At 49.7% G+C, this 21,517-nt stretch overlaps 1 protein-coding gene and 1 non-coding gene across 2 annotated transcripts in view; one reads left to right on the forward strand and one right to left on the reverse strand.

Moving 5' to 3' along the window:
* Positions 1-21,517, reverse strand: part of IMPA2 (inositol monophosphatase 2) — a 49,986-nt gene that overhangs the window by 8,215 nt on the left and 20,254 nt on the right. The window contains exons 3-5 of the mRNA XM_033178363.1: positions 12,463-12,567; positions 10,099-10,144; positions 8,013-8,121 (exon numbers count right to left, since the gene is read on the reverse strand). Coding sequence (XP_033034254.1) covers positions 8,013-8,121; positions 10,099-10,144; positions 12,463-12,567 — 260 coding nt within the window. The remainder of the gene's footprint in view (positions 1-8,012; positions 8,122-10,098; positions 10,145-12,462; positions 12,568-21,517) is intronic.
* On the forward strand, positions 11,542-11,649 carry LOC117064309. Its single transcript, XR_004429372.1, has one exon. It is a non-coding gene; the product is annotated as a U6 spliceosomal RNA (small nuclear RNA).

Raw genomic sequence — 21,517 nt, forward strand, 5'->3', positions numbered from 1 at the left:
CAACCGATCAGAAACCCAAGCAGGGAGAAGCGGCATGAGCTGCTCAGGCCATGGAGCCATTCCATGGTGGGGCCGCGACTTACAGCCAAGCGTGTCTGGTGATTGTGTGAAGGCAGGGGTTTCTTCCATAGTTTTCCAGTTTGTGAAAAGCTTGCTCTGAATCCAGCACCTCCCTCTTCTGGCCACCCTGAATTAATTCCTTCTCATTCTTGCCAACATACGTTTTCCCAAATGAAATCAAGAACAGAGTATAGGCTGGGTGCAGTGGCTCATGCCTGTAATCCCAGCACTTTAGGAGGCCAAAGTGGGTAGATCATTTGAGGCCAGGAGTTCGAGACCAGCCTGGCCAACATAGGGAAACCCCATCACTACTAAAAATACAACAACAACAACAACAAAAAAAAATTAGCCAGGCATGGTGGCACATGTTTGTAATCCCAGCTACTGGAAAGGCTAAAGCACAAGAATTGCTTGAACCTGGGAGGCGGAGGTTGCAGTGAGCCAAGATCATGCCACTGCACTCCAGCCTGGGCAACTGAGCCTGGCCGTCTCAAAAAAAAAAAAAAAGAACAGAGTATATAACAGAGCATAAAGGTGGTCTGAATGTCGCCACCTACAGGCAAAATGCTTTCTACTGTTTTATTCTGCTCCAGATAAGGGGAAAAAAACTTATGACAACCCCTACTTAATATTGTCTTATGATTATTTCTGACTAGTTATCCATAATTACTATGATTTCTGTATTTTATCGCCTTTTGTCCTATATTTACTATATCTTAGGTTTTAAACACACACACACACACTGCAATCTCCACCTCCCAGGTTCAAGCAGTTCTTCTGCCTCAGCCTCCCAAATAGCTGGGATTACAGGCATACAGCTAATTTTTTTTTTTTTTTTAACAGAGATGGGGTTTCTCCATGTGGGTCAGGCTGGTCTCAAACTCCTGACCTCAAGTGATCCACCCACCTAAGCCTCCCAAAGTGCTGGGATTACAGGTGTGAGCCACCACGCCCGGCCTAATAGATATCTTTTTAATTTCAAATATTCTGTGATTTCATGGGAAGCAGGGAACAAGGAATTCTTGTTTAATAGGTAGAGCTCTTGTTTGTAGGAACAAACATTTTGGAGATATATAGTGCTGATGACTGTACAACATTGTGACTATAATTAATGTCATTGAATGGTATGCTAAAGAGTAATTAGAATGGAAAACCATATTTACATACATTTTACTACAATAAAAATATCTCATAGATTTTGAAATAGGGCATCTCTGTATATTCTTTGAATAAACAGATTTTAGGATGAAAATGAATATAGCCTGTGACTTGCAACAGTTTGGAAACCCTTGCCCTGGTTGAGCAATGCTAAGAGTATGCTGTCTTAGGAGAAACTTTACAACTCAAATGATGAGAGAAGTCATTTGTGTACACTGAAATATGTACTCATGAGCTGGGCATGGTGGCTCATGCCTGTAATCCCAGCACTTTGCAAGGCTGAGGTGTGCCGATCGCTTTGAGGTCAGGACTTCAAGACCAGCCTGGGCAACGTGGCGAAGCCCCATCTCTACCAAACATACAAAAGTTAGCCAGGCGTGATGGTGTATGCCTGTAGTTCCAGCTACTCGGGAGGTTGGGTTTGGAGAATCACTTGAACCCAGGAAGCAGAGGGTGCAGTGAGCCAAGATCAGCCATTGCACTCCAGCCTGGGTGACACAGCGAGACCCTGTCTCAAAAAAAAAAAAAAAGAAAGAAAAGAAATATGTACTCACGGAGTAAGAGGCAGCTGTGCTTTAAAGCCTATAAAACATGCCCGTGGGCACAAGCTGGTTTTGTTGGATATATAACTTCTGTGACTACACTTTCATCAGTGTGTTGTTTTGGAGGTTTTTTTGGAGACAGGGTCTTGCTGTTTCCCAGGCTAGAGTGCACTGGCGCATTCATAGCCTCTGTTACCTTGAACTCCCACGTCAGCCCTCTGAGTAGCTGGAACTACAGGCATGCACCACCACAACCAGCTAATTTTTAAATTTTTTGTGCAGATAGGGGTCTTGCTACGTGGCCCAGGCTGGTCTCACACTTCCGGTCTCAAGTGAACCTCCTGCCTCAGCTTCCCAAAGTGCTGGGGTTACAGGTGTAAGCCACCACGCTCAGCCTACCAGTGCATATATCTATAGATACATCCTGATTCTTTCAGATGTACAGACCATTAAGAGCTACTCCTATGAAAATAAAATTTAACTCCATGTAACTTAAAAATGCATGTGCTAGACAGAACAATACCGCCAGGGGCTCGGGGGACGTGCTTGGCAAGCTGTTCCCTGCCTGCAGTGTTCACTGGATGAGGGAGACGTTCTGAAGCGCAGTGGACGGTGGTTGCACAGCACTGTGAAGGTGCTGAATGCCACTGACTTGTTCGCCTTACAGTGGCTAATTTGAGGTTGTTTTTGATCTCAATAAATTATTTTTTAACCAAGTAATTGTAATGGAAAATGTACTGTTTTTTTTTTTTTTTTTTTTTTTTGAGACGGAGTCTTGCTCTGTCGCCCAGGCTGGAGTGCAGTGGCCGGATCTCAGCTCACTGCAAGCTCCGCCTCACAGGTTCACGCTATTCTCCTGCCTCAGCCTCCCGAGTAGCTGGGACTACAGGCGCCCGCCACCTCGCCCGGCCAGTTTTTTTTTTTTGTATTTTTTAGTAGAGACGGGGTTTCACCGTGTTAGCCAGGATGGTCTCGATCTCCTGACCTCGTGATCCGCCCGTCTCGGCCTCCCAAAGTGCTGGGATTACAGGCTTGAGCCACCGCGCCCGGCCGGAAAATGTACTGTTTAGAATCCTGAAGACAGAATTGGAAACCTGTATAATGGCCCATGGATTTTAAACCTCTCCAAATTCCCTCTGATAAAAACAGAGCAACTCGGAGAACAAAAAACCCAACTACAGACGTTGTCTACCAAAAAAAAACATACCCATGAGGTCTATCCACACTCCCAACACAAGCGGATGGGGCAACCCAGAGGCAGCTACAGGCACGCAGGGCACCAGAACCTGTGCGGGAAGAAGAGGGAAGCACCGGAGGACGGGAGGACCTCACAGGCCGCCCCAGCAGCCCCTCACGGGATAACCACAAAGGAGGAAAAAAGAGCCAAAAATCTAAAGATGAGGCCAATTTTTTTTTTTTTAGACAGATATCGCTCTGTCACCAGGCTGGAGTACAGTGGTGTGATCTTGGCTCACTACAACCTCTGCCTCTGCCTCTGGGGTTCAAGAGATCCTCCTGCCTCAGCTTCCCGAATACCTGGGACTTCAGGTGCACACCACCATACTCAGCTCATTTTTTGTATTTTTAGTAGAGACGGGGTTTCACCATGTTGGCCAGGATGGTTTCGATCTCTTGACCTTGTGATCCACTCACCTCAGCCTCCCAAAGTGCTGGGATTACAGGCATGATCCACCGTGCCTCACCTAACAAGACCAATATTTTAATACTTCACAAAAACATTGAAGAGGGAGCTATAGAACATGAAACTACAGATGCTGTCTGGAGCCCCCAGCTCCGCCCTCCAAACCCCCAAAGCCCAGGAATCCAATGTCAAGTAACAGTAGGTAACTAAGAAGAAGTACGGTTGAATCCCACACACAATTATCCTAAGAAAAAAACAGTGAGGAGCAGAGTAACATGTATAAGCCAATAAAATAATTTTGCCAAAAAAAATCTAACCACAAAATAGGAGTAATAAGGAATATCAGGAAAAAAGAGCATAATCCAAATCACAGGTCACAGAACTTAGGAAAAATTACGTAAAGGAAATATTTCAGAAAAGAAGACTAACTAAAAGGAACACAATGAATAAACACAAGACATGACGCTTTGCAGGAAACTGAGGGTGAAAAAGAGGAAACTTTTTAAAATAAGATAATTGGTGGAAAAGATAAAAAGAATGCAAGAGGAAACGATAGTGAAGGCCTAACATACATTCAAGTCCCAGAAGACAAAAAACAAAGCAACGCAATTTGGATATTTCCAAATTAAATATTATTAAAATATTAAATATTAAATTAATATTAAAAATATTTTAAAATATATTAAAAACTGTAATTCAAGAAAACTCTTCTACAATTTAAAAACAGAGTCCAGTCACAGTGGCTCATGCCTATAATCCCAGCATTTTGGTAGGCTGAGGTGGGTGGATCACCTGAGATCGGGAGTTCAAGACCAGCCTGACCAACACAGAGAAACCCCGTCTCTACTAAAAATACAAAATTAGCCATACATGGTGATGCATGCCTGTAATTCCAGCTACTTGGGAGGCTGAGGCAGGAGAATCACTTAAACCCAGGAGGTGGAGGTTGCAGTGAGCTGAGATCACACCATTGCACTCCAGCCTGGGCAACAAGAGCAAAAAACTGTCTCAAAAAATAAATAAGTGGCCGGGCACGGTGGCTCAAGCCTGTAATCCCAGCACTTTGGGAGGCCGAGACGGGCGGATCACAAGGTCAAGAGATCGAGACCATCCTGGCTAACACGGTGAAACCCCGTCTCTACTAAAAATACAAAAACTAGCCGGGCGAGGTGGCGGGCGCCTGTAGTCCCAGCTACTCGGGAGGCTGAGGCGGGAGAATGGCATAAACCCGGGAGGCGGAGCTTGCAGTGAGCTGAGATCTGGCCACTGCACTCCAGTCCGGGCGACAGAGCGAGACTCCGTCTCAAAAATAAATAAATAAATAAGTAAAGGCCGAGTGTGGTGGCTCACACCTGTAATCCCAGCACTTTGGGAGGCCGAGGCGTGTGGATCACCTGAGGTCAGGAGTCTGAGACCAGCCTGGCCAACATGGTGAAACCCTGTCTCTACTAAAAGTACAAAAACTAGCTGGGCGTGCCAGCGCACACCTGTAATCCTAGCTACTCGGGAGACTGAGACAGAAGAACTGCTTAAACCTGGAAGGTGGAGGTTGCAGTAAATCGAGATTGCGCCACTGCACTCCAGCCTGGGCAACAGAGCAAGACTGTCTCAAATATATATTTTTTTTTTATTTTTCTGAAAAATCGTATCTAACACTGTGAGCCTGACAACTTTCCAACACTTCAAGAGCTCTCCTGAGGAGGGGTGATATTAATATGACATTTTTAGTATTTTATTAAAAACTACATAAGCATTTAGAAGAGCTGAAAATCGCAGTGAAACCATTTCCTAAATGACCAATACATGATGTTATAAAATCAACCACGGACAAAAGATCCATTCCAAGTACAAGATAGCCCAGTGGCTTTCAATGTAACTGAGTACCAACAAATCCACTAGATTTCACACTGCAACTAACCTCTTAAGAAATCGCGACGTGGGGGCCAGGCGCGGTGGCTCACACTTGTAATCCCAGCACTTTGGGAGGCCGAGGCAGGTGGATCACTTGAATCAGGAGATCGAGACCAGCCTGGCCAACATGTTGAAACCCCATCTCTACTAAAAATACACAATCAGTCAGGTATGGTGGTGCACGCCTGTAATCCCAGTTACTTGGGAGGCTGAGGCAGAAGAAATCACTTGAACCCAGAAGCTGGAGGTTGCAGTGAGTCAAGATTGTGCTGCTGCACTCCAGCCTGGGTGACAGAGCGAGACTCCATCTTAGGGAAAAAAAAAAAAAAAAAAAGGCGGCAATATCAGGATCTGAAATCAGGTCTGCATGGTGCCAAGAGACCATGCTGCTGAGAAGCGTGCACTCTCATCTCCTGAAGTCCATCTACCTATAGGAAAGAAAACCACCACGGAAGGAAACACGTGGAACCGCCTGTCCTGAATGGGCCAGTTTAGGTTTTCACTGATGCTTTTTGGCCTTTCTCCCATATGGATGAATCTGGTGATATCTGACTGCATTGTGAGACAGGTACTGCAGGGAACAGAAGAGTGCCAGACAAATGGGCAGAGCCTCAGACCGGCAGCAGCTGTCTGCTTTATCCATCAGAATTTTTCTGAAGTCACAAATGAGCTTCAGAACATGAGCACTTCATGTTTCCTTCATTCTACGAAATTACCAGGCCTACTGGGGGTCACACAAAGGGGCCCCAGACGAAGTCCTTGCCCTAGTGGAGTTGGTGGTTGAGCTAGCGGCCTGCAGGCCAGGAGGACGCAGAGCTGCAGCCTGACTGAGCTACACGGGCGGGCGGGCGGGCGGCCAGGACGCCAAGAGCGTGTTAGTAAGAGTTCAGTGTTATAATCCAGTGAAATATAGAGCAAAGCTCACCCGAGCATGCTTAATAGCACGCTTCCTCACCACCGGTTACACAATGAGGCTGGAGTGGGCACCTCCTGGCACACACAGCTGTAATTAAAGCTACTTTTTTCACTGCCAAACAAAACACTTCTGGAGAGGGAAGCTGAGGCGGAGCCAGAGGCCACTCCAAGACCTCTCTGGGTTCAGACGCTAACTGGTGAGTCCAGCTGCTGTCTTCCCCTCAGAGGCCCCCATGACTTCTCCCTTCTCCTGCTCTAGGCTCTCCTGCAGCCACCTCCTCTCCTTTGCACAATCTTGCCCGTCCTGTCCCTCACGCAGTGGCAGGACCTCTCCTGACACCTTATCCATCCTGGCCCACCACGTTCCTGGCTGCACGGGCTCACAGCAGCAGAGATGGGCCATGGCCATAGTTCCTCTCACTGCCTCAGAGGCCGTCTGGGCACACAGGCATCAGCCAGGGAGGAAAGACGTAGGAATAAATACGGACAATGAAGAAAGGCTGCCAGGAAAGGAATTTTTAAGAGAGGCTGGAAATGGGTCAAGAGGGGAGGCACAAGGAGGCTGATGGGAGAGCAGAAGAAAGAGTGTAACTGGCAGGGAATGAGACGGGGGGCCCTGCAGGATGTCCACGCCAGAAACATACAAGGCAGAAACAAGCAACAGTGCACTTCCGCCTTTTCAAACCCAAACATGCAGGTATTATGGAGCTTGTAAAACCTCCGATGCAGCCGCTGCCGGTCTGAGGCTTTGCTCATTTGTCTGGCACTCTTCTATTCCCTGCAGTACCTGTCTCACAATGCAGTCAAATATCACCAGATTGGTCGGGGCGGTGGCTCACGCCTGTAATCCCAGCACTTTGGGAGGCCAAGGCGGGCAGATCACGAGGTCAGGAGATCGAAACCATCCTGGCTAACACAGTGAAACTCTGTCTCTACTAAAAATACAAAAAATTAGCCGGGCGTGGTGGTGGGCGCCTGTAGTCCCAGCTACTCGGGAGGCTGAGGCAGGAGAATGGCATGAACCCAGGAGGCAGAGCTTGCAGTGAGCCGAGATGGCACCACTGCACCCCAGCCTGGGCGACAGCGTGAGACTCCATCTCAAAAAAAAAAAAAAAAAATTCACCAGATTGATCCATGTGGGAGAAAGGCCAAAAAGAATCAGTGAAAACCTAAACTGGCCCATTCAGGACAGGCAGTATGCAGGGAACGGGAGCCCCCCTCTCAGAGCCACTGGATGACCCTGAAATTCTGGGCTAAGGAAATCGGGGCAGGCCGTAACTGCAGAGTGGAGCTAAGATGCCTCTTTACATGACTTATTCCTGAGGATGGTTCTTCTCGCAGAAGCTGAAGCCAGTTACTGCTGTGCACACTCAGGGGCCACAGACTGCACCTGGGCAGCAGGGCCTGGGCAAAATCGGGACCACCAAGGTATGCCAGGGCGCTCTGAGGGGAACAAGTGTGCTCTGACTGCACCTGGCCTAAGGCTGCTCACCCAATCCCACTATGACCAAATCTTGACTGCGACTGGAGTGCTTTTAGCCTGAAAGATGTGGGATGTGAGTGCAAAGCAGAATGAGGCTATTTAAAGCTCTGGCCACGTGAGCAAAAACACTAAGATACAGAGCTGGCTCCATTTCCAGTTCATCAGGGACATGATGTCCCTAAAAAGAGACGTCACCATCAGCAAGGGACCTCTACCCCCGTCCCACACCATGGTGGCTTTAGCATTCTCCTTTCACACTTCTCTTTCAGAAATAAACTGAGACAAGCCTCGTGAAGCCCACCTGTCTCCCCGGAGACCCGGAGCCGCTGGCCATTGCAGAAGGCGCCCCGACCCCGCCGGCCCGTGTACAGCCGCTCCTCTGTGCAGTGGTAAATCACTCCGAATTCCAGCTGTGGGCGGCAGAGGCAGGACAGAAAACAAAGACGGTTCACTCATTTGATGTGGAAAAAAACCATCGTTATTCAAAGATGAAGGCTGCCCTAGGTGTTAGGATAACACGTGACACTGTGACAGAAATTACCTTTCCAAAAGGAACTGAGAAAAAGCAGTGCCTGCATTTAAAATGAGACCTGGACATAAAAGCAAGCTTGCTTTTGCTAAATAACTACATTTTAAAATATATTCAGACTATTAAAGCTTTAAAAATTAACATCAAAACAAGCATTAGTAACCAGAAGTTATTGAAAAAGCTTAATTTTTTACAAAGGCCCCTTTTGGTGCTGGAAAAAAAGGTTACTTGTGACTCTAACCAAACCCCATAAGAAATCCTCAGAACTGCTGATGGGTGAGGAGAGAATGCATCTGTAAAGCCAGCAGCATCTCAGAAGCCCAAGGACAGCCCCTGGGAGGAAGAGGTGGCGCTGCAGACTGGGGACTGACCCGTGAGCAGGCAGTGCACTGAACAGCGGCCCCACTGCCCCACATCAGGGGACAACGCGTCAGACCACAGCCTCCCAGGATGAAGCAGCAAAAGGAAGAGGTTGGCGTGGAGAAGGACGGGAGCCCACGGCCTCTGTGACCTTTCCTGTACCGACTTTTCCCCGCTCAGGGTTAACAAGGGCCAGCGTGCTTGTTTGGCAAGTTAGCGAAGTTTTCACCTCTCTGGAAAATTTGAAAAAACACCCCAGCCAAATGTCTTAGGAAAGCCTTGGCTGGCCCTGGGCTGAGCACAGCCACCCTGGAGTGGACGCCCCAAGCTACAGAGAAAGGGTTTATTTCTGGGGGTTGGGGGTGTCATTCAGTCAACGCTATTCAGAGCCTGCAGTGTCTGGCAGCATTTCGTCATCCTTCCCTTTCCAGTACCCTGGCTTTAAAGGAATCCTCATGACCAGGTCAGTCCTAGAATTCGGCTGGTTCCTGAGGCCTGTGAAGGGCTCCCAGACTGCAGAGGAATGTCCCAGCCCCAGCCCACCACTATAAGCCAGGAGCTCCCGTATTCAGTCTAGGAACATAGGACAGACCGTAGCCAACCCACACAAGGGCGGAGGACCTAGCCAGCTGTTCCAGCAGCGCCTTCGCACAGTCACAGAGCATCAGTCAACCCCGGAAGCACTGCTCAGCCTCCCGCCCACGCTGGGCACCATGATACGATGTCAATCATTGCATCCTTAGACAAACTACAGTATTACAATTCGTATCTTCAGCTTAAGCACTTTGAGATACTTTAGCACTTAGCTTTAAATACTTCAACTTAAGTACTTCTCTCAGCTCCCCTGCCAGGGAGTCTGCGCTGAGACTGAGGTGAAGCAGGGCTGCTTTGGAAACACAGCACTCAGTCCTATTTACATAAAACTGTTTCAATTACATAGAAATGAAGGCTCTTCTCAGTGCTGCTGCTTGAATTACTTCCTAAGGTTAAAACCTCAGCCCCACGCCTTCCATGCAGGTCCCACAACACTGTGTAGTTCAGAAGGCCTATGGGAACCATGAAAGAGCTACGTTCTCATGCTAATCACCAGAGGAAGATAAGAAAGAATTATTAGAATATTGGGATTGAGGATGTTCTCCAAAAATAAGTGCTCCTTTTAGTTTGTGAGATCACACGCTCTAGGGATCAGCTGGAGATGCACTTGGACCGTTCACTTAGGACTTCCGCTCCACAGCAGTGTCACAAATAGACCCGGGTAACATGAGGCCAGCCCTCCACAGGGGACAAGGGCCAGCCACAGAGCCCCACCCTGCACACCCCAAAGCCAGTCTGGACTTGTTTATTTTCTCGGATTTGAAACCCAGAGGCTTGGATTTGCCAGTCATGATTAAGGCACAGGGCAAACAGCAAACCAGGCGCACAGAGGCTGAAGCCAGAAAGGAAGGATGGCCAGAGGGAGCCCAGGGAGAGGCCCTGGGGACCCAGGCCACACCCGCACCTCTTGTCGAACAGCAAATCCAATGCTAACCGCCACAGTCGGGAATCTGCAAAGGAAAATAGAAAGGTTTACTTTCTGGAAGAAGAGCGGCAGCGCTCGGGAGCCTGTGCGTCGTGTCGCTGCCCGCAGGCTCTGAAGGACCTTCCTACACTCTGGGTGTGCTGGTGGTTTAAAAACTACTTCCCACAGTTTCACTGACTGCTTCCAAGACAAACAGAATAAACTGACCATGTTGTAAGACAGTTAACCTTGAAAGAAAACAGCACTGTGAAAGTCACATAAGACTGACGTAATTCAACAACCCTCTGATGCCCAACTAGAAAGGATCTCAATCATCTGTTTTCTGGTTCTCCAGATCTAAAGGGCCAGCAGAGCCCTCCCCAAAGGCCAGATCCAGTCCCAGGTGGGGTGCCAGGCAGGTGGCCCCGGAAGGCACCACAGCCTCCCCATGGGGGCCAGTTCTGAGCCACAGCCCACCTTGTGGCACTGCTAGCATCCCTGTCCCGGCCTGAGTGCCCAGTAGCCAGCTGCAGGGACAGCCATGGCTGCAGACAGTTTGCATGATCAGTTTCCCTGCAGTTTTGTGATTAGGCTATTGCTGCTCAATATCTTCAAAATAATCCTTCCTTTACAGGCAGGTCATTGGAGCTTAAAAACAGGCAGGAAAGGCTGGGTACTGCAAACTGACAGGAAAAATGCAAAACCAATTGTACACAAACGCAACTCTGACTGCCGGGGTGTGCGGGACCCTGGGATGAGCTGCTGGCTTCCAGGGCAGATGCACCATGTGCCAGGCCTCACACTTGTTCCCATGCCCAGGAGAGCTTTCTCCCACTGCTGTGGCCCAGCACTGGTGGGCACAGGGGTGAACAGGCGCCATCTGAGTGGCAGCTGCTGGTGGCTTTCGGATGTCTTCAGACCACAATGACCACCACAGCTGTAGCGTGGGGTTCAGGAACTGTCAGAATCAGCTCTGGAGTCTGTTCTGAAACTGCTACCCTTTTCCCAGTCACCTCCCCAGTCCCAGGATCCCCCCAGGGGCACAGACAGGAAAGCACTGGAAGCTATGTCTCTGGAGCCACTGAAGACTCTTGGATAGACATGTGGCCTTCACCATGTGACAGGGCTTCACCTGCCGTGTCACCATGATGAGCACCCTGGAACCACAAGCAGGCAGAAGCAATGAGGCTCCACTCAGTGACGTACTCTGGGAGGAGAGCCCTGGGAAGGATCATGCTTTCGTTGAAATGAGAGGAGAGATTGATGACTCATTTGCTGGCACCAGATGGCACGACTCCACTGCCTCAAAAGGGTCACCTTGTGTGGGCACAACTGAATTCTTGAGGCAACTCACCTAGAATTCTAAAGGCCGTGCTTAGCATGGAACGACTTCATGTTTTACATATAAACGTGCCATCAGAGGCAGATCATAAAGGAGCCCATGTGCTCGCTTCGGCAGCACATATACTAAAATTGGAACGATACAGAGGAAGATTAGCATGGCCCCTGCGCAAGGATGACACGCAAATTCGTGAAGCGTTCCATATTTTTAACAAAAAAAGAAAAGGAGCCCACCCCGGGCTCTGCTCGCCTTCCTGCTCAGCGCGTGCAGCCCAGTGTGCTGGCGTGCACTGTGAGCACAGGAGCCGCGAGCCGCCCGCCCATGGAAGCGGAATCTCTCCAGGGTTCTCCGGAGCTGGAGAACTACTCTCTGTGAAAGCCACGTCGTGCTCTGTGCCCCAGGTCCCCACCCACCTGTGCGTGTAGACAGGCAGTGCAGCACCATCACCTGCCCGTCAGAGAACGCCTGTGGTCGCGTCCCTGTCACCTTCACATCCCTGTCACTACCCCATCCCCGAAGCTGCATTCCCTTCACCTCCCACATGGGCCCCCCTGACCTCCCCAAACCTCCTGCTTTTTGTAACCACGACGTTTGCTCTCATACAGGAAGTGGCTCTCAAATCTCACCTGTCACAGGCCACGCGCTACACCTCGGCCTCCGGCCACTGTGGGGCAGCACAGACTTTGTATCCCAACCTCACCTGTTTCTCCAGTGGGGGTGGGGTGTGAGGGGAGTCAGACTTCTCGAAGGGGTCCTTGTTAAATGCAACGCAACATTTTTAACGTAACAAACTGGTTTTTAAACAAGTGCAGATTTCCTTACATACTCCAAGAGCCCCTCACAAATGGATAGTCTTATTTTAAAAATATCAAGATCTGATCATCTTTCTAATGAGACTATGAGCCTACTATAGGTTTGTTTATATATTCCTGCCTTAAAAAAATGCTGCTTTTGAAAAGACAAAATCTCACGGAAGAGGACGTGTTAAGCCCTGCCACGGAGACGATCCCTGCCCAGCTTACCTGTGCACAAAATTGCAGGTACCGTCGATGGGGTCGATGATCCAGGTCGGGTTGTGGGTGAGCACACACTTGGCCCCAGAAGCCGCGGCCTCTTCTGCAATGAACCTGCAGTGGAGGAACCCAGCCTGAGGAAATGCACCAAGGACACAGAACAACGTGCCTCAAATTGCTTCCAGTCCCGTTAAAGAAAAAGGTGGCACAGCAAACAGATGTCATTATGGTTTCTCTGGGTCAAACAGAGGCAGAGTCTTAAACAACCATGTGCTTTTTGACCTGCCTGCCAGCCAACCTACTCAGCAGGGTTTAGAACACAGAGTGGCACCTCAGTCCTGGCGTTCGGAAAGAGTATCACGGATTCCAGCAGGCCAGGCAGAGAAACGCAAGCGCGAAGAACACTAGAAAACAAATCTTCGGAAGCAAAACTAAACTCGGCTTTAACTTCAGTCTGGAGGGGAGGAGGCTGAGAGATGACCAAGCAAGGTGGCCCAGGACTCTGACTTTGATTCTCCCAGTCGGTGCTGATACCTGGGCACCAAGGGGTTAAATGTAACTTGCGGCTGAGACCTCCTACGTCTGCACCCAGCCTGGCTCACCTGAACTGCAGACACAGGTGACAAACAGAGACACCCCCCGCAGCTGGGTCATTTCCCAAAGGTGCCCTTCCTGCCCTGCTCTCTGACTTCTCTGGTTTTTTCATAGTTTCTTAAGAGAGAGGGTCTTGATGTGTTGCCCAGGCTGGAGTGCAGTGGTTTCATCATAGCTCGTGCAGCCTCCAACTCCTGGATTCAAGGAACCCTCCTGCTTTGTTCTCCCAAGCAGCTGGGACTACAGACACATACCAACACATTCAGCTAATATTTTTATTTTTGTAGAGATGGGGTCTTGCTACACTGGCCAGTCACAAATCCAGCTTCCCTCTGGGAGTAAGCAAGGGTGGGGCTGCAGGAAGGAGAGAGGCTGGGACACTCCCTGCCCACCCCGGCCCCATGTGCCCTGTGCAGGCTGCACTCCTCCATGTGGCCTCCTTGACACACTCCTGCTAGAGGGACATGGGCTGCCTGCTCCTGCACTCTGCAGCAAGCCCTGGGCTGGCCCCTCCTTCGTAATGAGTCCCTCTGCAAACAAGGACTCTTGAGTGTGCATCTGTCCTGCTAGGAACCTGACCGAGACAATGTCCTCTCAAGATTCACCTGCACAGAAGGGAACTCCTGGTTTTCTCTACTTGCCTCTACCTCCACAAACGGTACCTCCCAGCACCCCCTGTTCAGGCCAAAAACAAGGGAAGGCACTCTCGCCCCATGGACTGTCACCCTTTCTCCTGCACCGCCCCCCACACGCAGGCCCACACACACAGGGAAGGTGCCTGCGGTCAGGTGTGTTCACAGTCCACCTTCTGCAGGCTGGTCCCTGTGGAGCTGGCCACTGCTTATACCTTCCAAAGGCATTCTCAGGATCAAAGACCAGATCTAAAGCATTCAGGGCAGTGCTTTGCACACTTTCGGACTGTCCCAAGTTCACTAAGGGTGGGGCCTTGGGCAGGCACTGAGCAAACATGTGTTCTGTGCATGACTGTGGCCTTGCTGAGAGGTTTTCTATCCGGTTCCTGTGCCGGGTTCACACGTGCACTAGAGAAAAAGGAGACCTGCAGAAAATAAGAAAAAAAAATGACTGAAAAGCAAGCCAGGTGCGGTGGCTCCCGCCCGTAATCCCAGCACTGCGGGAGGCCGAGGCGGGCAGATCACCTGAGGTCAGGAGTTGGAGACCAGCCTGGCCAGCATGGTGAAACCCCGTCTCTACTAAAAACACAAAAATCAGCTGGGTGTGGCGGCGTGCACCTGTAATCCCAGCTACTTGAGACTGAGAGAGGAGAACTGCTTGAACCGGGGAGGCAGAGGTTGCAGTGAGCCTAACGTTGCAGTGAGCTGAGATCACACTACTGCAGTCCAGCCTGGGAGAGTGAGACTCCGTCTCAAAAAAAAAAAGAAAAATAAGTAAAAACACAAAAATTAGCTGGCGGTGGTGGCACACGCCTATAATCCCAGCTGCTCAGGAGTCTGAGGCAGGAGAATCACTTGAACCCAGGAGGGGAGGGATACAGTGAGCCAAGATCACACCACTGCACTCCAGCCTGGGCGACAAGGGTGAGACTCTGTCTCAAAAAAAAAAAAAAGAAATGCCCCATGTCCTGGTGTTTGGTGCGTTATCCATCATGGTCATCTGCCTCCTGGAAGCCACTTTCCCTGCACGAACCAGGAACCATGTGGTCTAAAATTTTGGATAAGACTGACGAGATGGGCCGGGCGGGCCGGGCGCGGTGGCTCAAGCCTGTAATCCCAGCACTTTGGGAGACCGAGACAGGCGGATCACGAGGTCAGGAGATCGAGACCATCCTGGCTAATACGGTGAAACCCCATCTCTACTAAAAAATACAAAAACTAGCCGGGCGAGGTGGCGGGCGCCTGTAGTCCCAGCTACTCGGGAGGCTGAGGCAGGAGAATGGCGTAAACCCGGGAGGCGGAGCTTGCAGTGAGCTGAGAACCGGCCACCGCACTCCAGCCTGGGCGACAGAGCGAGACTCCGTCTCAGAAAAAAAAAAAAAAAGACTGACGAGATGTTGGTGTGAATGGAAAGACTGAAATGAAACCTCTGTGACTGCTCAGCCCCTTACAGTAGCCAGTCACCCCCTATGGCTGCTTACATTTGAATTAAACAAAGACCTCAGTTCCTCAGTCTCATGAGCCACCTTTCAAGGGCTTGGCAGTCATGTGGGTGAGCGGCTACCACTGTGGACACAGCAGACGGGGGCCACCCCTGCAGCAACAGACAGCCACTGGCAGTGCTGTCCTCCCTCCGTGATGCTGCGAGACAACAGCAGGCATCTCATGGGGTTCCATGTCACTCTTTTTTGAGACAGAGTCTCGCCCTGTCGCCCAGGCTGGAGTGCAATGGCGTGATCTCAGCTCACTGCAACCTCCGCCTCCTGGGTTCAAGTGATTCTCCTGCCTCAGCCTCACGAGTAGCTGGGACTACAGGCATGCACCACACACCTGACTAATTTTTTGTATCTTTAGTGGCTCAGCCTCACGAGTAGCTGGGACTACAGGCATGCACCACACACCTGACTAATTTTTTGTATCTTTAGTGGAGACGGGGTTTCACCATGTTGGCCAGGCTGGTCCTGAACTCCTGACCTCGTGATCCGCCCACCTCAGCCTCCCAAAGTGCTGGGATTGCAGGTGTGAGCCACCACGCCCGGCCCAATGTCACTTTTCTATGCACAGGAGCTGCCGTACACACTGTAACCTGGTTCCCATCCACTCTGGGACCATCCTTCCATTGCTCGGTTATGAAGTTCATGTACGGGATGCAGAGTCATCCAGCCCCTCCATTTTGCTGATAAATTATCTAGAAATACGCCCCTGGGATATGACAAGTGCACACATGCATCATCTCAGGCTGTGCCACCTCCTCCCTAGCCCCCTAGAGAAACCCACAAATGACTAGGGGCTTCTGAGCCAAGAAGACCAGGTCAGGTCAAGCCAGGGGCACTGAGCAAGACACCCAAACAATCCGCAGCTGTTCCTGGAGAGCCCGGGCAGGCTCAGTCTGCCCCTGGAGCTTTCAGCCTGGCCAGGCAAGGCAGATGAGATGCGATGAACCCAGGTTTCTGGTTCTTCATCTACACTGCATGCCTTGCTCCTTTCAGGAACTGCCTCTCCACTATCAGTTGTCCACATGCTTCAGGGTCAGGTGATACACAGGCCCACCAGCCAGAGCCCCTGCTCAGGAACTGGTGCTCCCCAAACAGGTCTAGAGGAACAAATGGTAGGTAGAAGCCACAATGGCAGGTGGCGCAGGGGGTGGGGAACCTGTCTCCTGACCACAGCAGCATGCAGGTGACACACAGATGATGATTCCACTTAGGGCGTGACCATGAGTGCTGTCAGCACTGCCCATTTTCCTAGAAATTTCAGGCACTAAATCTGTTTTCCACGTCTTCTGTAGCTACGTGACTTTCCTCTTGTGCAATGGCTTGCAATGACGTTTTTAAACAAAACACTCCACACCCTGAAAACACACATACAAGGAGCAACTGCAAAAGCTTCAACTGGGCACAAGGTTGACAAAGCAGTGAACAGACATGACTCAGGTCCAGAGGGACTAGAAATGACTCAGGCACAAAGGTAAGTTTCTAAGAAACTGAGGAGGAATGTGCAATTCTTCCTTCTCCTTTTCAAACTTGACTTCAAGTAGGAAACTGAAGCAGTGCAAAGAAGACTGCCAGTGAGCCCTGAAGGAGGAGGCAGTGTGGGTCTGCATGCACTGACACCCCACACCCGTGACAGCTCAGGCTGCAGCACCCAGACCACCCACACAGCATGCCCACGTGCCTCCCAGGATGCTCGGGAGCAAGAGCTGGGTCTGTTCATTTGCCAGACGTGTGGGACACCCTTTAAGGAAGTCACCAGCTTGTTTTCCCAGCAGCAACTATTATGTAAGTTAATCTGTTAACAAAGCTTCCGCTCTGTGTAACCTTCATTATTTATCTATTTGTTTTTAGGTTCATTTAGTGTAACCCAGCAAGTACTTCTAGAAATCTTTTTTTTTTTTTTCTTGGAGACACGGTCTCGCTCTGTCAGCCAGGCTGGATTGCAGTGGCACAATAATGGCTTACTGAAGCCACAAACCACTGGGCTCAAGCAATCCTCCTGCCTCAGCCTCCTGAGCAGCTGGGACCACAGGCATCACCACACCTGACTAACTGCCTCGCATTTTTTATGAGAATAACTCTAAGCACCCACATTGAGCACTGGATGTTTTTCAGCAGCTGATCACTCCTACTTTACAGCTGTCTTCCTCATCACCCACCTTGTGTACAACTCTGCCCATGAGGCTGCCTGCCCGCCTGCAAGGTGGCACGCATCCCCTTTCCCACCTGCCTCATGCTTGTGGGCAGCAGGGAGCAGGGCTTCTGTACTGCCTGGCTGCAGCGGTGTGAAGGCCAGCAGAGGCATGAACTGTGCTTGGTCTTTGCAGGCACCACAAATACTTCCCTGGTACATGGGAAGAGATGTACAATTTTTATTCACTTAAACCTGATTTTACTCATGTAGGAAGCAAATACCTGGGAAACAGAATATTCTACAGCTCTCTGCAGAGGGAGTGGAGAGAGTCTGCAGACGTGACTGTGGACGGATGTATGAAATCATAAAGACTTTCCTAAAAGCCACTGGAACATCTACATAAAATCCACCATATAGGCTGGGCATGGTGGGTCGTGCCTGTAATTCCAGCACTCTGGGAGGCCGAGGTGGGTGGATCACTTGAGGTCAGGAGTTCAAGACCAGCCTGGCCAACATGGTGAAACCCCATCTCTACTAAAAATATGAAAATTACCCGGACATAGTGGTGTATGCCTGTAATCCCAGATACTTGGGAGAGTGAGACAGGAGAATCGCTTGAACCCGGGAGGCGGAGGTTACAGTGAGCCGAGATTGCACCACTGCACTCCAGCCTGGGCTACAGAGCAATATTCCATCTCAAAAAAGAAAAAAAGAAAAAAAAACCCAAAATATAAATAGGAAAAAAAACAATGCACATGACTAAACTTAGGGAAAAAAAGAACATTCCATATCCCTATCCAATAGACAAGAGGAAAATAGCAACTGGGTTAAGGCCAAAAGTTTGGTAACAAGTTTATTATAGAATATTATATCCTACTGCATAACTGAACCACTTTTCTTTTTTAAAAAAAATAGTTTGAACAAACCCTCCTTATAATGTTGACAGCCAAGTGCCTTTAAGCCTCTTTTTTTTTTTTTTTTTTTTTTTTCTGGCTACTTAGTCTGTTTAGTCTGTGACAAGAAGGTCAGGATCATCCCTGCAGTCCACAAAGGAGATGATTTATGATACTCTGTCCCCATCTTCACAAGCCACTGCCCAGTGGGAAAGCAGCTGGATGTCAGTGTCCAGCTGGTGGTGGCTGGAGCAAGTTTTTCCCATGTCAGGGACTCTGTTTGATGTTTTGCTTGACTCACGCATTCAACAGACCCTGTTCTGTGACGGGCACTGCAGGGCAGCAGGTTACATAGCAGCTCTGGAGCAGGGCTGGGAAGACAGCTAAAAATACTAGACCCTTGAGCTGCCGGCCTCATCTCTGGGCCCAGGCCAACCCAGAGAAGCTCCAACAGGCTGCTCCGCAGAAGGAACAAGGACAGGGTTTCTATCACTATAGTTCAGGGATGCTACTGAATCTTTTCCAAGTAGCTACACTTGTATCTCACTCAAAAACATCATCTGAAAACGGGTTCAGGCATCCCACAAAGACAGGGCATGGCAGGAGACAGCTAACGTGGCCAAGGCCAACAGCAGGCTCCAAAGACCCAACCTATAAAAGCTCGGCCTTAGCATGCTAGTTTGCTTTTTTATTTTTATTTTTATTTTTATTTGTGAGATGGAGTCTCACTGAGATGCCCAAGCAGGAGTGCAATCTCGGCTCACTGCAACCTCCGCTTCCCAGGTTCAAGCGATTCTCCTGCCTAAGCCTCCCAAGTACCTGGGACTACAGGCATGCACCACCATGCCCAGCTAATTTGTTTTCATGTTTTTAGTAGAGATAGGGTTTCACCATATTGGCCAAGCTGGTCTTGAACTCCTGATCTCAAGCTACCCACCCACCTCGGCCTCTGAAAGTGCTGGGATTACAGGAACGAGTCTCTGCGCCCAGCCCTGATATGCTTTTTGTCATGTTATGAGTTCAATGCCGGGACCTCAAATATGACCATGGTCAGGTCCCTCGTTCACAGGTGAGGAGTTTGAGGCCCTAAGTGATAAGATTTGCCTAAGCTGCTAGGGCCAGTGACAGAAGCAAGTTTGTGTATTTATTTATTTATTTTTAGACAGAGTTTTGCTCTTGTTCCCCAGGCTGGAGCGAATGGTGGGATCTCAGTTCACTGCAACCTCCACCTCCCAGGTTCAATCGATTCTCCTGCCTCAGCTTCCTGAGTAGCTGGGGTTACAGGCACACGCTACCACGCCCAGTTAATTTTCTGTATTTTTAGTAGAGATGGGGTTTCATCATGTTGGCCAGGCTGGTCTCAAATGCCTGACCTCAGGTGATTCACCCGCCTTGGCCTCCCAAAGTGTAGGGACTGCAGGCGTCAGCCACCACGCCCGGCCTATTTTTTTGTTTTGAGACAGGGTCTCACTCTGTAGCCCAGGCTGCAGTGCAGTGGGGTTTCTCACAGTGGCTGCACCAGTTTACATTCTCACCAACAGTCTGCAAGGGTTCATTTTAATCTACATTTATCTTTTAAGACAAGGTCTTGCTCTGTCACCCAGGCTAGACTGCAGTGGCAGCATCATAGCTCGACCTCCAGGACTCAAGCGAGCCTCCCGCCTCAGCCTCCCAAGTAGCTGGGAACATAAGCGTGCACCAGCATGCCCAGCTAATTATTTTTCTGTAGGCATGGAGATTCACCAAGTTGCCCAGGCTGGTCTCAAACTCCTGGGCTCAAGCAATCCTCTGACCTTGGCCTCCCAAAGTGCTAGCATTACGGGCATGAGCCACTGCACCCCACCAGAAGCAAGTTTAAACCTTACCATTCTTTGATTCGGTCTACACCTGTTTTCCAGGTCAAGGACCAAACCTTTGGATTTCATGGATGAGTGATATAAAATAATAAAACTGGGGAGCCTGTATCAGGTTTTTTAAAAAATGTCTATCTGGCCGGGCGCGGTGGCTCAGGCCTGTAATCCCAGCACTTTGGGAGGCCGAGACGGACGAATCACGAGGTCAGGAGATCGAGACCTTCCTGGCGAACACGGTGAAACCCCGTCTCTACTAAAAATACAAAAAACTAGCCGGGCGAGGTAGCGGCGCCTGTAGTCCCAGCTACTTGGGAGGCTGAGGCAGGAGAATGGCGGGAACCCGGGAGGCGGAGCTTGCAGTGAGCTGAGATCCGGCCACTGCACTCCAGCCTGGGCGACAGAGCGAGACTCCGTCTCAAAAAAAAAAAAATGTCTATCTTAAGTCTATCTTTAATATCATTTCATGAAAGACAAAATCAAGGAAAGAGAAAAGCTTAGAATAAAAGTCTTTCCTAAGGCAGGATGAGAAACAACTTCATATTAAATATATTGTTTAAGGGATATATTTACATACTTTGAAAGCAGGAAAAAAATCACAATGTCCTGTTTTATAATATGTATACAATTTTCTCTCATACAAATTTATCAATTTTTCTATTGTCTAAAATACAATTAAATCCCCAAGATTTACTTTCTTTTTAATCTTAGTCATTGGCTAAAACACTCACTTCACATAAATATGCTGAAAAACAACTTCCTTTGATCTCAATTTTTGAGGCACACCAAGCAGAGAAGAAAACAGCCGCTTGCACCATGTCCGCACATTCACCCTCAGAGCTGGGGAAGAGGGAGGTGACACAGACTGGGGCTAACCGTGGTGCGGCCAGAGTCCACCGGCTTGTGGGCTGGAGTCTGGGAACCCCAGCTTTCAATCCCTGATTCCTGGACAGGTGTGTGGGTCGGACCCTACCAGGGGGCCTTTTCAGAGATGGAGGCTGCTGTCCGCCCCGGGCACGCTCCCAGGTGAGCCTGCCTCACCCTACCCATAATCCCCTGCTCTGGGTCATGGTTTTCCAAAGGAGCTCTGGAGCCTGGCAGTCTCTGGCAACCCTCAGGCTGCAAGGGTGGAGGGAGGTACCTGTGCTCACCCCATAATACATTAACTTTTACCTTGTGTACACAACAGCGAGTATCTAAATTTACCTTTTACAAATGGAACCGACTGCACACGTTAACACAACAGTGGGTTGCATGCAATCTCAGAGTGCGGTTTGCCCAAGTGACCTGACTGAAACACATCACAGCCCCAATAACTTCACTGTGCCTGGTCCTGCATCTCCTCCAAGCCGTTACCAGACCCCACACAGATGAGCCAGCCCTCCCCTGCCACGGCCACACGGATCATCACCACAGATACCTCCAGGCCAATATGGTTAATAAAGGACCTGGAAACAGCCAGCTCATT

The sequence above is a fragment of the Trachypithecus francoisi genome, unplaced genomic scaffold, assembly GCF_009764315.1.
Source record: "Trachypithecus francoisi isolate TF-2019V2 unplaced genomic scaffold, Tfra_2.0 Lachesis_group19, whole genome shotgun sequence".
Taxonomy (NCBI): Eukaryota; Metazoa; Chordata; class Mammalia; order Primates; family Cercopithecidae; genus Trachypithecus; species Trachypithecus francoisi.